Here is an 18,800-nt window from a genome sequence, read left to right on the forward strand (position 1 = left end):
AAACTGGAAGATTGATTTAGAACGGAAAATTGCAAAGAACAGTTAAGACGGTGAAATCATTAAGTCCGATACAAAACGCACTGTAGGATTAAATAAGTTCTTAAACTTAGAAACCTGGACTCAGGAGACGCTCCAAATGCTTCATCCTCTGTTCTCAGACGAAACAATCCATGTGCTGACTTACACAAATCTTTGTGTGGTCTGTAAAGCCAAAGTATACATTCACACTCTTTTCTCACTTAAAGTCACTGTGCTGTACACGTGAATATTCTGACTAGAAATCAAAATAACACAAAAACATTTTTCTCCCAGGAACTTTGTCATGGTAGTTTTTTGTGTTTCCTCTGAGACACACACACACACACACACACACACACACACACACACACACTGATGTTAACACAAAACCTGGCCGTGTGGAGCTGTGCTGCTTTAGAACATGAGAGCATGACTGCTGTCAAAGAAACTGGAAATTAAAATGTATTTATCAGATTCACTGCTTTGGGTCTTACTAATGCCGGCTAGTTCGCTCTCTGAGCTGGACAATGTTATGTTTAAAAAACTGAAATGAATGTTTTGAAATACCTTACAGTAAGCAAACTGATTTTTGGAAATCACCACAAGTTTAATCAGAATTAGTGGCTGAAAATTGCAGCTAGGCTGCGACCAATCAGAAGTGTGCAGTGGCACAAACTCTAGAGTCTGCTTAGACAGCCATCACCGTGGTGGCTCCAAAGGGTGTAATCCTACAGCCTGAAGGGATATAAAAGAGGGTCAGCTGATGTGGGTGACCTATATATTAATGCTACAACTTACATCTTATTTAACCTGTGGTCATCTACTGTTCTCTGCTTCATCTTAATCATCTGTCATCGTCATTCTTTTCTATCTAATATTTTCTGGCAGTTGTTATCTGTCCAGGACATTCTTGTACATGTACGTGTTTAAGTTGGACAGGTACTGCAAAGAGTTGTTCAGGAATAAAAGTGAACACTGTAAAGAGAAATAAAGTGTTTGAAATGTGTTTGTAGATCCAGACGGTGAAGACGCAGGAAATGAACCTGTTGCGAGAGCAGCAGGAGGCGCTGACGGGCGAACTGCAGCAGAGACGAACTGAACAGGAGAATCTGCTGGCTCAGAGGGATGACCTCAACTCCCAGCTGCAGGTAGATTAAACAGTGGTTTGTTTAACCTTTGGGTTTTATCTCAGCTCGTTCTGCCGATATAAACGACTCTCCAGCTGTTTGTTTACACGTGGTTTTCTGCTTCTCTCACTTTACGTCCTTCAGGAGTCGAGTTTTGCCAACAGGAAGTTGTTGGAGCAGTTAACCGAAGAAGGACAAGAGAAGGATAGACTGCTGAGAGAGCTGGACGAGGCTAAGAAGGTACACACACAAACAACAACAACACACAGAGTGCCACATGGTGTCTGTACACAAACCAGCTGAACCAGTAGACACACTTACACCTGTTTGTGTGTGAGCAGACAGCAGAGAAGAGGAAGGCCATGCTGGATGAGATGGCCATGCAGCTGAACCAGGAAAAGTCTGACCACAAGGAGGCGCTGTCAGACCTCAAACTGCAGCACGAGAAAGAGGCGAGTGGTCATGGATCTGCTGCTTTTAATGGCTTTTATCCATCACAGTTTTCATGTCTTCTTTGTTTGGTTTCTCTATATAGTTTCTTTGCTTTGAATTATCGCTGATCTGTTTTTGTTTGTGTGGTTTTTAGTTTTTAAAATGTGCAAAAATAAAGAAAAGCCACAAATTTTCATCAGATTTAGTGAATCCTTCTTGCTTTTGTCTCTTCTCTGTATTCCCTGACTCATTTTCTTCTTCTGTCTCCTCCTCTCTTTCAGGTTCTTGCAGTGAGGGCTCGATACGAGAAGGAGCTCAGAGGACTTCATGAAGACAAGAATCGCTCTGAGGAAGAAATCCGACAGCAGCTTAGAGATGAAAAGGTAAAGAGGCACACAGGAGGTGAAAGTGGGTAAGGAGACAAAAGAAAACTCCTGATGTGTGTCTTCCAGATGTCTCGTATAACACGAGCAGCAGAGTCGTTATCGCACAAGTTCACGATACGCTTTGTGAGTTTTCAGGCTCGGACGAAGGAGCTGGAGGGTTTACAGCCCCGAGTGGAGGAGCTGCTGAGTCAGGTCCAGTCCATGGAGGGAGCCAAAGGATGGTTCGAGAGACGGCTCAAAGAGGCTGAGGTCAGTATCTGCTGAGTGCTGGCTGGTCACCCTATAAACCAGCGGTACTTTTCCGCCAGTTCGTCCTCCAAATCCTCCGTAGTTTAAAGGTCGAGTTTGCACATTTGCATGATTATTTTAAAGTGAAAATGCCAACATTTACAGTTTTTAGCTTCTCGGCTGAGCAGATTCTGAGTTCCTTTGATTCCAAGTGTTCCTCTGTGACTGACTGTACTTTATCTGTCTGCTGATGCGAGCAGGAGAATATAGAGAAGAACAATCTGCAACATCAGGAGGAAATCGAGCAGCTGTGGAAAGAACACAAACTTCAGCTGGAGGTACACACACACACGCACACACACACACACACACACACTTTCATTTCGTTTTATTTAATCAGGTAAAGGTGTCACTGAGAAGAGTAATGTGTTTTCTGTGAGTACAGAATGAAAGCCGGTGTTATAAGAACAAAAGCAGACAACAGACGATGACTGTCACACTTGATGAGATTACACACATTAAAGCGAGCACAGAAACATTGATTAACAGATCCTGTAGAAGTGACTTAAACTCAGCAGCAGTAATCAGCTCTGACAGTTTCACCTCCGTCTCTACTTCGCCTCAGGAAAAAGATGCTGAAAAGATGCCGAGACTGTCTTCACTCAAAGAAGCGACATCTATAAAATGTTATGTTCAGCACAGTTGAGGAAGATCTTCTTGGGGTGGAGTTACAAACATGTATAAAAGTCACTCGATTGAAATGACGGACAAGAAAAGCTCCTTATATCCAACCGTCACACCTTTGACAGGCGTTAGGTCAATTTTCAGGCACTGTGTCAGTTTTTCTGGATATCATCAGTAAACTGTGTTCCATCATAACCCACTGCATAACCGTTTCTTTGCATTATGTTCTGTTTCCTCCTGTAGCCTGTCTGGTAGAATAATCATGTCTCTCTAAACTCCAAATGGAGGATTTGTAACAAGAAAAGTAATGAATACAGTGAGCTGTGTTTAACATTTTGCTCCATTTGCATTTATTTTATCTAATCAGTTGAACTCCTCGACTAAACTGCTGAGCAGTAATGTGGATGAGATGATATCAAACCCAAACTGCCTGCTGCACACCTGTGAACTATAAAAATACAATTTCCCATCTTAGTAGTTATTATGGATATTTTCTTCTAGGAGATATTGTGCTATTTATCCCAGCGTGTTGGTCTCACGGACCCAGAATACACACACCATGTATGCAACGGTTTTAAACTGGAGTCCTGTGTGCATACGTGCAGTGATTGGCCTCCTGCATTAGTGCACAGGCTGTAGTAAGACAGTCGCTTCAATCACTTCACAGCGATGTCGCAAACCTGCTGTTCAGTTACAGAGATCTGACGGGCTTCAGAGGTTTGAAATGCAGACACAACTGCAGAGCCGGGCTCAGCTAAACCTGCTCTCTGAGACACACAGCAGTGGTGCATCAGAGAACCGTGCAATGATTTGTGTGATTGCTTCCCAGCATGCACTGGGACAGAGGATTTATCATAATTTTTCATGTGTTAGTGTGCTCTGTAGTGTTTCCACAAGTGATGCTTTCCTCTGTGATTTTTTTTTTTTGGTCCCCATGACTGCATGAAACATTGATAATCTGGTGAGACATATGCAGTTTAATTAATGACTCGTGCTAATCAGCACACATTTAATTTGTCAGAGAATCGGTTACATCTCTGTGCAGAATGAGATGAAATGATACAGAATCTGTAGCTGGTTTAATAGTAATTCACTTTAGTTCAGTCTTATTTATATAGTAAAGCTCCAGTTCACAACAGCAGTCATGTCAAGGTGCTTTAGTTAGATTAAGAAGCCTGAACTCCAATATAGGAGAGAAGACCCCATCAGTCAGACCAACCTCTATGAGCAAGCCCCAGCAGAACCAGGCTCAGGGCTGGGCAGCCATGTACTATGATCAGTCAAGCGGTGAGGGGGGAAAACAGGAAGAAAAGGGATAGAAAGCTGAGAGCAAAATATAAACTACAGGAGAGAAAAGGCACAAGATATGAGGGCTTGCAGTAGTGGGATATAATATCCATGGAGAGTGGATGTGGAGAAAAGTGCTAAGTGTTTCTTGGGCCATGAGCAGGACTAAGGGATGGTTGAGGGTCAGCTGATCCAGCCCTACCTAAAAGTTTTATCAGAAAGGAAGGTTTGAAGCCTGTTTCTGAAAAGTCGAGAAAATGTCGTCTCCCAAATCTACAGGAACAACTGAAGGCTCTGCCTCCATCCAGCACAGGCAAGGCTGCAGTCTGAGAGCGATGTGATGTGAGATGGTGGCGCTTGATCATTCATGACTTTGTATGTGAGAAGAAGTATTGTAAATTAAATTCTGGATCTAACAGGAAGCCAATAAAGATGAGCTAATGCAGGAGAAATATGATCTCTCTTTCTGGTTCCTGTCAGTACTCAGACTGTGGCCTTTCTGATCAACTGAAATCTTTCAGGGAGCTTTAGAACGGCCTGCTGATAAGAATTGTAGTATTTCAGCTTAGAAAAATCAAATGCATAGACTATTTTTTCAGTAATTGTGACCTCTTAACAGTTGCACTTTTGAAGCTTCTACAGAGGCTTGAAATCATTTCTGAATGTTAAACTGCAGCTCAGGTGAAGACGGAGCATCCGCGTCCAGAACAAGACGTTTCAGAAGGCGCCTCTATAAATATCAACACTTGTGTGCGTGTGTGTAGACAGGCACACAGTGCGTGTAGGCATGTACGTTTGTGTGTGCGCTCTAATTGAAAATGTTTCTGATTAAAGCGTAGTTGTCTCCATGGTAACTTGGAGAGGTTAAGCTGTGTTAACAGCCGATCAGAGTGGAGGCGGCTCATGTGAACGCTGACAGTCTGCTGCAGACACCCTGAACGCTTCACGCCATCTGTCAGCAGGACGGAGTTCAGCTTGTTGTTCAGCGCCGTGATTCTCGTTTCCACACTGACCCGTCGTCGTCGTGCACTAACAGCACAAAGACGAGGCTTTGTTTACAGCGTGCGACGAGTGGATACCGCTCGACGCGGTGGTGTTTGTTTCCAGTCTTGAAGCTGATTGATTTTGTTTGCAGTGTTTACAGACATCTCTGTTGTGAAACGAGGATGGATGGAGGGCGCTTTTTGGACCGCGCTGCTGTAATTGGTCACTGTGACACGCTGTCAATATTAAGAAGCACTGGATTAGCTCTGTCAACACTGTTTCCAGAAGAGTTTTGTAAATGAGATGGCTCCACTAAACAGACAAAAGATGCTGAGATTTTTAAACGTTGCAGATGTTTGTTGTTATTGATGTAAGGTGATGTGATGGGCCGCCAGGCTGCGTACAAGTTTAAATAATCCAAACATAAACCATAAACACTAAATGTAATTTGCAGCTAAAACAAAGACTGAAAGGAGAGCGCTTGCCACCTGCTCTGATTCCTGCAGTGGATATAAACACACTTGGTGTACAGAACTCCACAAAGACTAACTGAAAGGAGTAAAGACCCAAATATTAACACAGTCTGATTGTGGCTACAGCTCCATATGTGGTTACCATTAGAGTCTCATAACCAATAATAATTCTCATTACTGATGAGCGTAATTATTGGTTATCAGTAACGAGCCCTTTCAGCAGATTAGATGACCACGGTGATCGTGTATACGTCTGTGAGAAAGTCTCTCCTCAGAGACCTGCTGCACTGATTAGTTTGTCTGCGTGTGCGTGTGTGTTTTATCTGCTGGATAACAGCCTGGTACTGAAACCAGAGTGAGGAAACTTAATAGGAAAAGTTAATTAATGATGGAAGAAGTCTAATTAGAGGGCAGGTCAGGTCCCGGGCAGGTGCTCCACGTGTCGGGGGTTTGAGTTTCAGCCGTCACATGTCGTTTCCTGTCTTCGTTCCTGAACGTCAACGCTAAGGTTTGTTAAACTGAACGTTAAATGGCAAATTAAAAATAATCAGTTCACCCTGTTCTCTCCAGTTACATCAGAACATGCTGAAAAAAAGCAGGTATTTAAATGCAAGTCTTATCTCTTATTCCACAACACTTAATCCTGGAATTCAGGTGTTTTAATTCCCATTGCTACAGATGTGTAAAATCAAACACTTAGCCATGAAGTCTGCTTTCTTTTGTAAAAGAATGAGTCACTCTTAAGATCCTGCTGAATTTAGGTGTGGTACCGTAACAGGATGCCACTGTTGCAAAACAGTTTGTGAAGCTTCTTCAGTCCCAGATGTTCCACGATCAGCTGTCAGTGGTGTTATTTCAAAAGTGGCCGACCACAGAAAGCTACCAAGGGGAGCCATCAACCAAAATGATGAAGAGTCTCCAGCGCTCTGCTGACTCAGTAGCTGCAGAGCTCCAAGCCTCCTCTGGCTTTAACATCAGCACAAAAGCTTTGCACCGGGAGCTTCATGCCAAGGGTCTCTGTGGTCGAGCAGCTCCTGCAGGTGTAATGTGTAGGTGGCTCAGGGTTTTTGTCCACATGCTGTACTTCTTGTAAATTTCTGTATTTGAGAAACTGTTTCCAATCTTCCAAAATAACTAATGCAATTAAATCGAGTATGAAAAACCGTGTCAGTGCCCTTATGTCTAAAACATCTGTGTGCTGCAATGAAGAGGGAACAGCTGGCAGGTCATCAATGGCACATTTTTATTTACAGTAGCATCCTGTAAGAAAGCAAAGAATAAACAAGTTTTCTTACAAAATGAGTTTAAAATCTGCAGTTTAGAGTTTTTATTATTATTTGTGATTTTTTTTTTTTTAAATAAATAATGTCGTACATCTCAGTAAAGTCTCAGAGCTTCTCTCCCACCACGTGGTGAGCTGTTGATAGAGGTGTAAGACATTACAGGGAATTAACAGACTCTTGTTTTCCTCCAGAAAGACATTTCCCCCTCCCTCTGTCAGGTGAGCGGCTACAGCCTGCAGATGTTTTTAATGTAGATTTTAGTCAAATTAATTAGCGGCAGAAGATTAGAAGGGAATTAAAAGCAGTTTCCTTTTTCAAATTAATCTCTGTGTCAGATGGATTAAGAGCATGGGGGCATCGCTGGAGGTGCAAATGTAGCTCGTTTAAATGTTTTTCGCCGCATTTCTCCTCCAAATGTTTGAGCTGCTGAACGAAATCCTGATGTGTCGCTTTGTGTCCTGCAGGAGAAGCAGTCAGAGATGGAGAAACTGAAGCAGCAGCTGGTGGAGGTGGAGAAGCAGAGGGAGGAACACGGGGACACCATCGGGAAACTCAAACAGGTAATAGCTTTGTGTCAGAGCTGATATATCTCGTTCCTCCAGTGTCCAAAGACTGCAAACTTTAATTCAGACCCACTAACACGGTTCTGTCTACGAGACCAAATGTGGTTTGATACGCCGCTGTAAATAGTCCCTTATAGTCCTTTTCCTACTGTTTATAATGATAGAACAGAGAGCAGCTTTTAGGAGCTTTATAAATATGGAAATACATTTGTGAGTTTTGTAAATAAAGGTTGATGTTTACAGTATGAACCAGCGGGCTGAGACCATACACTGTATGTACAAGATGGACATAAACAGACACAAATACCTGCTGTTTCATATGCAAGTAAAATGCTATGAGAAACAAACATAACAGAAATTAATACTCGTAAATTTAAATTGATTAATTTGTTTTTTGATTTGTCAGAAGCAGGTAGCACGGTGGGATGGTGATTAGCACTGGTCCCTTTGGGTTCTCCAGCTTCCTCTCGCAGTCCAAAGACATGCAGTTAGTGGGGTTAGATGAAGTGGTGGTTCTAAACGGCCCATTCAATTCGATTTGAATCGGGGAAATTTTGCCTCAGACAGTCAGAAATATTATAATTCTGATCATGCATCAGTACATTTCCATATTTTTATATTTATAAAAAGAAAGCTGACACTTGTGAGACTTTATCAAAGGTGTGAGCATCACAGCAGAGGCCTTTGTGTCAAAGTAGCTGAGGATGAAACAGAAAAACATGAAGGAGATTTTCCTGGCCTGAGATTTTATACAAATATTCTGCAGTAGATCAAAAACGAAGGAAAACCATTCATCAACACATGAACATGACCTGATGCTGCTGACGTGAAGCAGAGCAAAGTTACAGAGGTATATTTAAAAATCGAGTCAGGATTTTAATGAATTGATTTTAATCAATAAATCGATTATCAACACCCACCCCTACACAGGAGCTGTCAATCATTAGTCTCTGCCCCGCCCCTCCCCCTTCTTACGCGCTCTATACACTTCTTAATAAATGACAAAGGATTTTACAATAAGAAATTAATGATACACAAATACATTTATTTCTTTATTTCTAGCCATTCGAATGCTCTTTGAATCATTGTAACTCCGGTAACCTTTGTGCTACAGACAAAATTCCAAGGTGAGCTTTTCAGGGATCACAAAGCATTCACAACGCACTGCTGTCTGAACACGGGCAGAAAAATCCGTTCTGCCGAGACTTGAGTAGGTACGCTTAACGTTAGCGCTGCTGCTCATCTTTTTTGAGCTAGAGAGAAAATTCAGAATTCTAAAACAAGTCTATCAGTGTATGATACTTGGATGATAAAGGGTGAAACACTTCTACAAGAACAAAGCAAAGAACATGATAAAAAGAAACAATAATGAGGAGACACAACGGGATCGAAAACATGGCCACACACCAAAGATTCACAAAAGCCTTTCAAAAGAGAAAATTTAAAGACGAGATTTAAAAGAGTATTTTGGTGTGAAGGGGCAGACGGTTCCACAGTTTAGGAGTCCTAATGGAAAAAGCCGATCACCTTTACTAGGATTTCTCCCAGCAGAGCTGAAGTGGTCTGCAGCACTGCAGCAAAGCTTTGAGCAGGTCCTCTGAAAGGTCTTTACACGGTTGATGCAGCGGCCCACGCTAGAGATAAAAGGAGACGGTCCCTTTGAGGCCGAGGTTTTTAACCTTTACAAATGTGTCACTTTGAACCCAGGAACTGTGGACCTGTTTAAAAAGCACCAAAATCTGTTTACTCTTCTCTTTGTTTATTCACCCAGCTTATGTGTTTTAGTGTCTGCCTTTAGCGTCACCCTCCCTTTATGCTGTGTGGAGGTGCGAGCGTCTGTTTAGCTTGGTGTTTGCACGATGCTCTGCAGATCACAGCACAGAATTTGTGGGCCAAAATGTTAAGGAACCAAAATAATTTGCTGATCAGATTTAAAATCAGCTACAGGCTCAATATGGCTTGCTTTCATTTTGACATGGTTCTGGCTGGTGTCTGTGTTTTTGCTGGTTTGGTTTTTTTTTTCATGTTTAATAATTTCATCAATCGTGACTGCAGATGAAAAAATGTCCATTTTAAGCTAGATCTGGCACGTTTACAGTATGGACCCAGGTGTTCATGTTTGGTATTGTGCACTTTTTTTTTTTAATAGTATAAAATGCCCTGAAAAAGTCAGAAAATATAATGTCTGACAAACAGAAGCAGTAAATTCTCAGTTCAGGAAATGTTTCTGGCGTTTTTACTTTGGAAATGAACTAGAACGATCAGAGTAACTGACAGTGATGTCTCTGACCTGCTTTCTTTGTTTAGGAGATAAAGGACACTGTGGACGGTCAGAGGATTCTTGAGAAGAAGGGAAGCGCAGCGGTAAGTTTACTGTTTATCTGACTGATGCTGCCAGAGACAAAGAGACGGATGGACTGTGTGAGTGACAGACGCAGACTGATCAACCGATACTGCAAGACGAGAATCTGAATAGCAATGAGAAAGGAAAAAATATTTAGCAGAGTAATTTGAGAGCAGTGGTGCATGGAAAATAATAATTAGAAAATAAACCTGTGTGTGTGTGTGTGTGTGTGTGTGTGTGTGTGTGTGTGTGTGTGTGTGTGTGTGTGTGTGTGTGTGTGTGTGTGTGTGTGTGTGTGTGTGTGTGTGTGTGTGTGTGTGTGTGTGTGTGTGTGTGTAGCTGAAGGATTTGAAGCGGCAGCTGCAGCTGGAGAGGAAGCGAGCAGACAAACTGCAGGAGAGGCTCCAGGAGATTCTGACCAACAGCAAAACCAGGACAGGTACTGTACGCACCTCGAACTGTGATGCTGTCCTCACGTCTGCATGCCCCTGCGTTTAGTTAAATGCTGGTATTGTCTGTTCATTCTTCAGTCCCACTGACGCAACATCAGCTTCAGAGTCTGAAAACCTTTAATCTGTTTCCTCTCATTCGGTGAAATGGTCAATTTTCCCATCAGGATTTACAAAACCAGAAAGAAGCCCCACCTATTTGCTCTGGTAGTTACTGTTAGCAGGGCAACCAATTAGAGGAAAACTGGCTTAAACAGTGTGACGGGGAGGCTGTGGCTCAGGAAGTAGAACAGGTCATCTGTTAATCGTAAGGTTGGTGGTTCTCTCCATGGCTGCTCTGATCTGCGTGCCAAAGATACTGTAGTTGCTGAGTTGCTCCTGATGCATTTGTTGGAGTGTGGAAGTTAAATAGAAAGGCCTTGGATATAGAAAAATGATATGTGAATGAGACATGTTGTATAAAGCTTTGTGCCTAGTATAAATGTGCTGTACAAGAGCCAGTCCACTTGCAACCATGCAAGGGAGAGAGTGCAAGCTCCACACAGAAAGACCGAAGGTGGCTGTGGATTTGACTCCAGGAGCATCTCGCTGACCGTGCTAACCACTGTGCTCCTGTGCTGCCTTGTAGTACACTTTAAAAGTAAACTATGGAGCTTGATATGAGCGTACATTTTTTTTTTGTTCATAGCACTGCTGTCTATCGTTACCGATTCTCTTTCATGTGCACATTATGCTCAGAATCACCCTTTTTCACAGAACAGATGTTAAGTAAGCAGCCCGTAGTTTTAAAAGGTGAGTCTTCTGTGGAGTAACACATGTACATTACATGGAGACTTTAACATTATTGTATGCCTCCAGGCTCAGGATGTTTTGAAAGGAAAAAAGTGCCCCCCTGGTGTAAATAAGGTTTTTGATGACGATTTGATAAATTCTAATAATAGCTTTTTAAAAATGAGTCTACGTAGGTTTGTCCTGATTTATGCCTGTAATTGTTAAAAATGTTCCAGTAAAAAAACTAAAAGTCATCACAGAGATGCCTCAGGACACAATGTACAAGATTATGCTGACGTCTGCTGCTGACGAAACATTCACAAACACAGGGTATATGAGAAGCATGAAACATGTTGACACCATACCTGAAGTCATGTCACAGTTATTAGGTGTCGTTTCAGTAACAGTGGTCCAAGCTTTTGCTCGATGATACACTTGTCACAATCATGCCTCCAACCAATGAGCCAAGAGCCTTGTGCTCATGCAGCACAAGTTCATCCATGATCATCAGCATCTGTGCTGGAGGCTGAAGCCCTGGATGGCAATCAGTCGGTGTCTAAAGCAGGCGACCCACTTATCCTGGAAGAGCTGGGCATTTTAAAACCAGTTTCATGTCCTGTAAAACACCTGGTGTGATGTGCTCTGGATGGGAAACTCTGTTCCTCTCTCGAGTAATCTGTAGACATTAGCACTGCATGTTTCTGCAGGTTATCGATTGCTGCACACTTAGAGCTCCATAAAGCTGAACCTGACGGGACTCTGAAACTTAGAGGTAGAGGACGTAAATCCCCGAACAGGATGGTGCTCCCATTTAAATACTCCAGGAAGGAGAGACAGCAGTTTTGGGGCTGTGTGTGTGTGTGTGTGTGTGTGTGTGTGTGTGTGTGTGTGTGAGGCCAAGATGTGATTGTAACGTGACCAGTCCAATAATAAGCGGCATGCTAGCCCTGCGTCAGGAGGTTCTGGCTCAGTCCGGAACCTCCTGCTTAATATTTAATGGAGCGCTCTGGTTCCCAGAGCTGAGCTGGACACACTGGCGTCTGCTGGCAAAACACAAGCAAATACACACACAAGCAAATACACACACAACCAAAACACTTCTTGCCCACACCTGCATCAAATGGAATTTTGAAAGTTTTAACTTTTTCCACTTAATATTATTTAAATGTTATTCTTTTATTGCATATTTTCTTATTCCCTGGTGCTTATTTAGCAGACTCTCTGTTGTCACACACACACACACACACACACACACACACTCTCTCAGTTGGAGCAGTGCAGGGTAGTTCTGAGCTTCATGTATAATCTATGAGCAGTGCTGAATGTTTAAAAGCTTCTTCTGCACAAACCTGAGAATCAGACATTTTAAAGTAGCTACTTATCCATCTCTCCCAGTACCTGCCTTATAGGGACGTCCCAGTGCCTTAAAGGGGCAGTTTGTCGTTTTAACAGGACAGCGTGCTGCTTTAAAAGTGACAGTCCACGGTCTTAATGGTAAAGTGGGATGTCTTATAGAGACAGTTCATTGCCTTGGACAATAAAGGGACAGCCTGAAGGGTCGGCCAGTTGCCTTAAAAGGACATCCTTAAAGGAGTGACTTTGTCCTTTAAAGGGACAGTTCTCTCACTGCTGTCTTACTTGGACAACTTGCTGCTTTAAAAACACAGTTTCACTGCCGTAAACAGACAGCTTACTACCTCAAAGCAACAATCATACTCTTACAGGAACAGCCCACATTTAAATGGGCAGCTTACTGCCTTAAAGGGCTGTTTGCATTCCTACAGAAACGGCTTGCTGCTTTAAAAGGATGTCCACATTTTTTTAAAAGATTGTTTGACAGTCCAGCAGCTTAACAGGGCAGTTTGCTTTCTGAAAGCAATAACAGCCTTTATTGCCATAAATAGGTCTTATATGAACAGGAGGCTTTAAAATGATGTTCATATACTAAAAGGAATAGTCTTGGTCTTTAAATGGACTGTCCACATGCTTAACATGGTGGTCCAGTATCTTACAGAAACACTTTGGTGTTTTTAAAGACAGTTTTCTGCCATAAACACCAACTTGCCACTTTCAAACAACAGTCTTAAAGGGGCAGTGCACGTTTTAATAGACAACTTACTGCCTTTAAGGGATGTTTGCAATCCTAAAGAGACGGCTTTCTGCTTTCAAAGAACGTACGCCCTCTTAAAAGGTACATTCACCAATCCACTGCTTAAAGGGATCATTTATTGCCATAAATAGACCTTATGTTACTGCTGTGCTTTGAACAGTGTCCTGCTTTAAGCACACTGAAGAAGAAAAGAATCAAGATGCTGCAATGCTCCAGTCCATGTCCAGACCTCAGCCGGATTATAATGCTCTGTCAGGACCTTAAGACAGTTGTGCGTACATGAACGCCCACAAACCTCAATGAACTGAAGCAAGGTTGAGTGGGCCAAAATTCTTCCCCAGTGATGTGAGACACTGATGAAGTCATATAGATGCTGCTAAAAGTGTTTCTACGAGCTACTGAAACATGGAGTGTTCTTAATTTCTCACAGGACTGAACAGACTCAAAGTAAAAGGCTACGTATTAAAAGGTGGTTGAAGTAAAAGTCTTTGTCAAACAGCTGCGGGATTTAGAGTTTGTCTGGGGTGGACTGCAGCTTTAAAGAGGTGAATATGTCCTGATGCTTAGAGTGAAATTGTTGTTCTTTCAGGTTTGGAGGAGCTAGTTCTGTCAGAGATCAACAGTCCCAGTCGAACTCAGCAGACCGGAGACTCGTCCTCCGTGTCCTCCTTCTCCTACAAAGACATGATGAAGGAGTCTCAGTCGACCAATCAGAATAAGGTGGGTGGAGCTCCTCGTCACCTTAAACACAGAGCTTGATGTCTGTGACACTTCAGGCTTTGGTGTGGACATTATCCCAGCCAGCACACTCGGCTCCAACTTACAGAGAAGGCAGTGTTTTTCAGTTTGCCTGATCATGGTGCGTTTGAATGGCTGCCATGCACTCATCTGTTCTCTCTGTTGACTGGTGTTTGGACCTCGTCTGGTTCAATATCTCACGTTATTATTTATTTATTTTTGATTGTACTGATGGTGGTTTATGGCTGAAATGTGATCAACATCATGAATCTCAAAATCCAAACACAAACATGAACATCTGAGAATATGTCCTGTCAGCCTGGAGTCAGCAGCTGCTTAAGCCAGAATGGCGTTCTGGCTGGACGGCTGAAAATGCTGAAAACGTTCCATCAGTACTTCATACATGACCAGCAACAGCAGCTGGATCTTCTTCAGGATGTGGAGATTCCGGCCGGCTCTGGATTCAGCCGTGAGCGAGATCACAGATCGACTGATTGAGGAAACAGTGAAAGGAAAATTTTCTGATGGGCCTTTTAATGCTGCAGCTGCAGTTTGCTGATGTTACTTTGTGACAGATTTACGCATCATTAAAGGCTTTACTGGATACGGCTTCTCTGCTGTTCAGCTACTGGAGCACACATTGAGTGCTTACACAAAACCTCAGGCAAGTTGAAGAAATCTCAATTTCAGATGAAGGTTTAATTGAAGTGCTACTTTGTGTCTGCAGCTACAAACTAATGCTGTTGGAAGGACACATTGTTTTCATAGCAACAGCTATAAAAGGTTAACATCTGAGGTTTTTTTTTTTAACCTTCTACAGTAATAAACTGAGTAAAATGTGTGATTAAAATATGTTCACATTCAAGGCCATCTTCTTGTTCACCTCTGGACCATTTCCTGCAAAGACCCAGGTTCAACTCAAAGTTCAGTTAATGTGATGTAAAATTTCAGGCATGCTGGAAGCTGTGTGAATATGCCCAAGAGTAGGATTTTAAACAGGTTTTTATGGAGCTGCTCTCAGAACTTTCTGATAACTTTTGCCTTTTTGTTTGAATACTTCAGGCTTTAGGAAAGTGAAGCAGAAAATTAATTTGGCAGAATAATGGAGAATAGCCCTGACCGGCTGTGCGCTTTCATCACATTAAAATGTAAACCGTGGTATTTATTAAAGCTGTGTTAAAACTAAATGTAAGCAAAAGTCACAGTTTGAAACCTCGACAGATAAAAACTGTCATGTTAAAAGTGGATTAATTCGTGTTTTTAGTGTATTCAGTGAAAGCTAAACAAGCTTCTGCTCCTGACCTCTTAGCTCTGTGTCAGGTCGAATCACGACCTCTGACCTCCAGGTTGTATTGAAAGACAGATTTAACTGTAACATCCCGTCATCCTCTCTTTTGTTCTTTTATTACGTTTTACAACTGATTTATCTTTAAAGTTCCTGGTGCCATATTTATCTCTGTCAGTGGTGTGTGTGTGTGTGTGTTTCTATTGATAGAAACACTGTAAATAGAGCTGACAGACTCTCTGTATGTCGATGAGTGTTTCTGTCAAAACATGACACTGCAGAGTCCTCCATCACTTCAGTTTACTGTGGTGATGCGGTTGTTATTAGCAACAGCATCACATGAGAGAAAAGAGGGTTTGATGATGTCCTGCTGCTGCAACGTTTCCCATCAGACACCTCTGTGATGATTAAAGCCTCAGCGTGCTTCAAAGGTCCTGTTTTGGTCCACACTTTAAATTTTAATGAGAAACTACAAACTGAATGCTTTTGTGTGCATTCAGACATATAGATCTCAGTGGGCTGATGATGATGACTTTTTTCACTTGTTTCCATCCGACTTTAAAGTTCGGCTCAGCAGAGTTTAACACGCGAGACTACAAAGTCTGCTTATTATCTTGAACCCAAACTGTGACAGCAGCTGCTGTACCGAAGTGTAAAAGCAGAACAGACTGTGGCAGCAGTTTGATCCTCTCACACACAACTGGGGTAATGTTCATGTTAGCAAGCCTGTGAAAGGCAGCAAAAGCTTCTGGCACAACTTCACCTGCTTCCAAGATGCATAGAGAGGATGAAACGATTCACAATGCAGGAACTGCAGGAACACTTAAGAGAAGAGGAACAACTTTATTGATTGACCAACGTGTGAATCTGCTAATAAGCTCTCTTATCAAATAGCTCACATGCCTCCATAATGGAAGAGGAGAAGTTCTGTCTTAGAAACCTTTTCTCAGGTGGAAATACGACACTCTCACAGTTGCATTTGAGAGTCTCCTCATGTGGCACCATAAGTGTTTTTTTAAGACGTCTGTAGTTTGGCTTCACTGTCCTGCCATTAGCACCTGACTGTACCAGCAGGAAGCTGCACATCAGACACTGTAACCTCTGAGATACAGCGAATGATCAGCTTTTGAGTTTGATTAAACACAGAGTTACAGCGATGAGTCTATTACCTTACCAAACATTATTGTGTCTGTTTTCCTGATGATTCTGGCCAGTGTGTTTAACCCAACTTAAAAGAGTGGTTATAAAAGTGTTGTTATTTCAGTCCTGGCGTTCCACACATGTGCAGTACATCAGACACAGCTTCTGTACTTTTTCTTTACAAATAAACTGTTAATGATAACGCAGCCTCAACCTCATCCGATTCTTTAGGACTCTTCCCTGTGACGTGTCCAATAATGTGACGAATTCCCTCTTGGTTGCATAATGAGCTTCTGGGTTTGAATGAGCTCTGAAGTGCTATAAAGCAAGGCAGCAGAGCTTTCACATTAACTGAAGCCTCTGTGTGTGTCTGCAGTCCGGAGGAGGCAGCCCTCAGTCTCAGCGCCCCGCCGAATTATCCGATGATGAGGTCGGAGAGCTGTTCCAGCGGCTCGCTGAGGTTCAGCAGGAGAAATGGATGCTGGAGGAGAAGGTGAGGAGTCTTTGGCTAAACCGGAAAGCAAACTATATGTCCTGTTCCTGAAGTCCTAAGCACATGACACAGGAGTGGAAAACTCTAACAGAGAAAGCAGAACATTGATTTAACGCCTCACTTGTGCCTTTTAGAGGCTTTAATGCTTCTCTTTGTTATTCGAGTCAACAGTAAAACGTCTGTCCTGTTTTTAGATGCAGGTTTGTATTTTTAGATGCATTATTAATGTCTGTTTAATATTTAGGTAGTTTGTATCGTAGCACTGTGAGGCCAGTGGATAATTCAGCAGAACTTTATTAATCACTTAAATATTAATAAGTTGTTTCAGGTTTAATGATGCTAAAGAAAGGACTTAGTTTGTTGTTACATAAACACATTGTGACATCAGTGAATACTAATTGTGTTTTTTGTCTGTTTCAGGTGAAACATCTGGAGGTGAGCTGTTCATCGATGGCTGAAGACATCTGCAGAAAGAGCGCCATCATAGAGACGTACGTGATGGACAGCCGCAGAGGTGAGAAATCGTTTCATCTCCTCACAGAAACATCTGGAACTTAACTGTAGTTATGGAGCATCTGTGATTCAGTTTTTGTTTCAACCACAGACTGTGATGACCAGGAACATTTCTTTTAGCAAAAAAGGCAAAAAACATGTCAAAGACGGCTGTTGGCGTCATGAACGTGTGTGCAGGCAGGAGTGGTCAGAAAGTGGAGATGTGGTGTCGAGTCCCAATTCATGGGAAACAGCCATGAATGTCATGTCAGGACTGCTGTGGACATCCACGCTGTGACTCAGCATTATTAATAATAGTTAGCTCCTGACCTAGCTAGCTACATTTCAGCTTTTTTCTTCTGTGGAGCCGTGCTCGATGCTCACAGGTGTGAGGTGTGGTGATTTTGGGTCTGTATATTGTCACTGAGAGCTGAGCGTTAACATGGTCATCTCATCTTTAACTGTGAGTCATGGAAAGCTACTTTAGTTGAGCCTAAGACTAAAAACATGGAGCTGGAAATGGATATGATATCTATCGATACTCTGTTTGCTGCTACAGTTTTGTAAACACCGGAGCTGGAAATGCTGTCCTCACAAACTTTATGACATCACCATTGCTAAACGACTCCGGGCTCTTTTTCTGCTTTATGATCTGTAAAGTAAGCACCAGGTAGGAGTGTGATGTAGTTCAAAGAAAAAAAGAAAAAGATTTTCTTTAAAATGCTGATTATCTTCATTTTTAGTGTTTTGGAACATTTAACAGACCGAGGTACAAAACAGTTATTTAATATGTCTTTGAAATAATCCTCGTCTCAGTGGTAAAACTGAGAGAAGAGTCGCTGGTGCAAAGTGCTAATACAAACTCTGAGGTACTTAAAGTGCGTCAGTCAGCAGAAAGTTAGCCAGCTCAGCACGTCGTTTATCTGACAGTGACACTTAATTAGAACCACTTTAATCTGCCGCTTCACTTACCTGCGCTCAGGTTTACATGGACTCTTTGTGTTTGGAGAAAACAGGAACAAGCGGTGGAAAAAACAGGCGTGCTTAACACTTTCATGTGCCGCTCGTGCCGAGCCGTTTCCACTGCAACACGACGGAGAGAAGTTCGTGCTGGACGGATGTCAGGACGGAGAAACTCGTTGGTCTGAGTGATTTTCACTTTCCCACGTCTCTGTAAATACATTTGCACGTCTCTGATGTTTCACCGCTGCTATATTTATCCGCTCGTCCGTCTTCAAAAGGTGACGCTGCTGTGTGTGAAGTGTTTTTAATAACTTGTGCAGCTATCAGCAGACTTATTTTTCAATTAAGTATCGTCCTCCTCGTCTGTTTGTAAAAATAATCCTGGCTGAAGTTCTGTTCAAGGTCATCATTCCTGGCCTCACAAACACTTTGTTTGGTCACACCTGGACCATTTGCCAGATTTTGACTCACCTGAGGAGCACCAGTGTTCACCGCACAGGTGTAAGAGGTGCGGAGGTCCACTTCAAACGACTGATTTCAGCTTGTGTTG

At 42.4% G+C, this 18,800-nt stretch overlaps 1 protein-coding gene across 3 annotated transcripts in view; it reads left to right on the forward strand.

Moving 5' to 3' along the window:
• gripap1 (GRIP1 associated protein 1) overlaps window positions 1-18,800 on the forward strand; it is a 42,616-nt gene that overhangs the window by 16,431 nt on the left and 7,385 nt on the right. For all 3 annotated transcript variants that reach the window (XM_040022703.1, XM_040022704.1, XM_040022706.1), the window contains 12 exons: window positions 1,032-1,166; window positions 1,290-1,385; window positions 1,487-1,597; window positions 1,859-1,960; window positions 2,099-2,212; window positions 2,452-2,529; window positions 7,367-7,462; window positions 9,773-9,829; window positions 10,149-10,248; window positions 13,729-13,859; window positions 16,679-16,795; window positions 17,216-17,309. In XM_040022703.1, coding sequence (XP_039878637.1) covers window positions 1,032-1,166; window positions 1,290-1,385; window positions 1,487-1,597; window positions 1,859-1,960; window positions 2,099-2,212; window positions 2,452-2,529; window positions 7,367-7,462; window positions 9,773-9,829; window positions 10,149-10,248; window positions 13,729-13,859; window positions 16,679-16,795; window positions 17,216-17,309 — 1,231 coding nt within the window. The remainder of the gene's footprint in view (window positions 1-1,031; window positions 1,167-1,289; window positions 1,386-1,486; window positions 1,598-1,858; window positions 1,961-2,098; window positions 2,213-2,451; window positions 2,530-7,366; window positions 7,463-9,772; window positions 9,830-10,148; window positions 10,249-13,728; window positions 13,860-16,678; window positions 16,796-17,215; window positions 17,310-18,800) is intronic.

This window comes from Simochromis diagramma, unplaced genomic scaffold (assembly GCF_900408965.1).
Source record: "Simochromis diagramma unplaced genomic scaffold, fSimDia1.1 OVJJ01000308.1, whole genome shotgun sequence".
NCBI lineage: Eukaryota > Metazoa > Chordata > Actinopteri > Cichliformes > Cichlidae > Simochromis > Simochromis diagramma.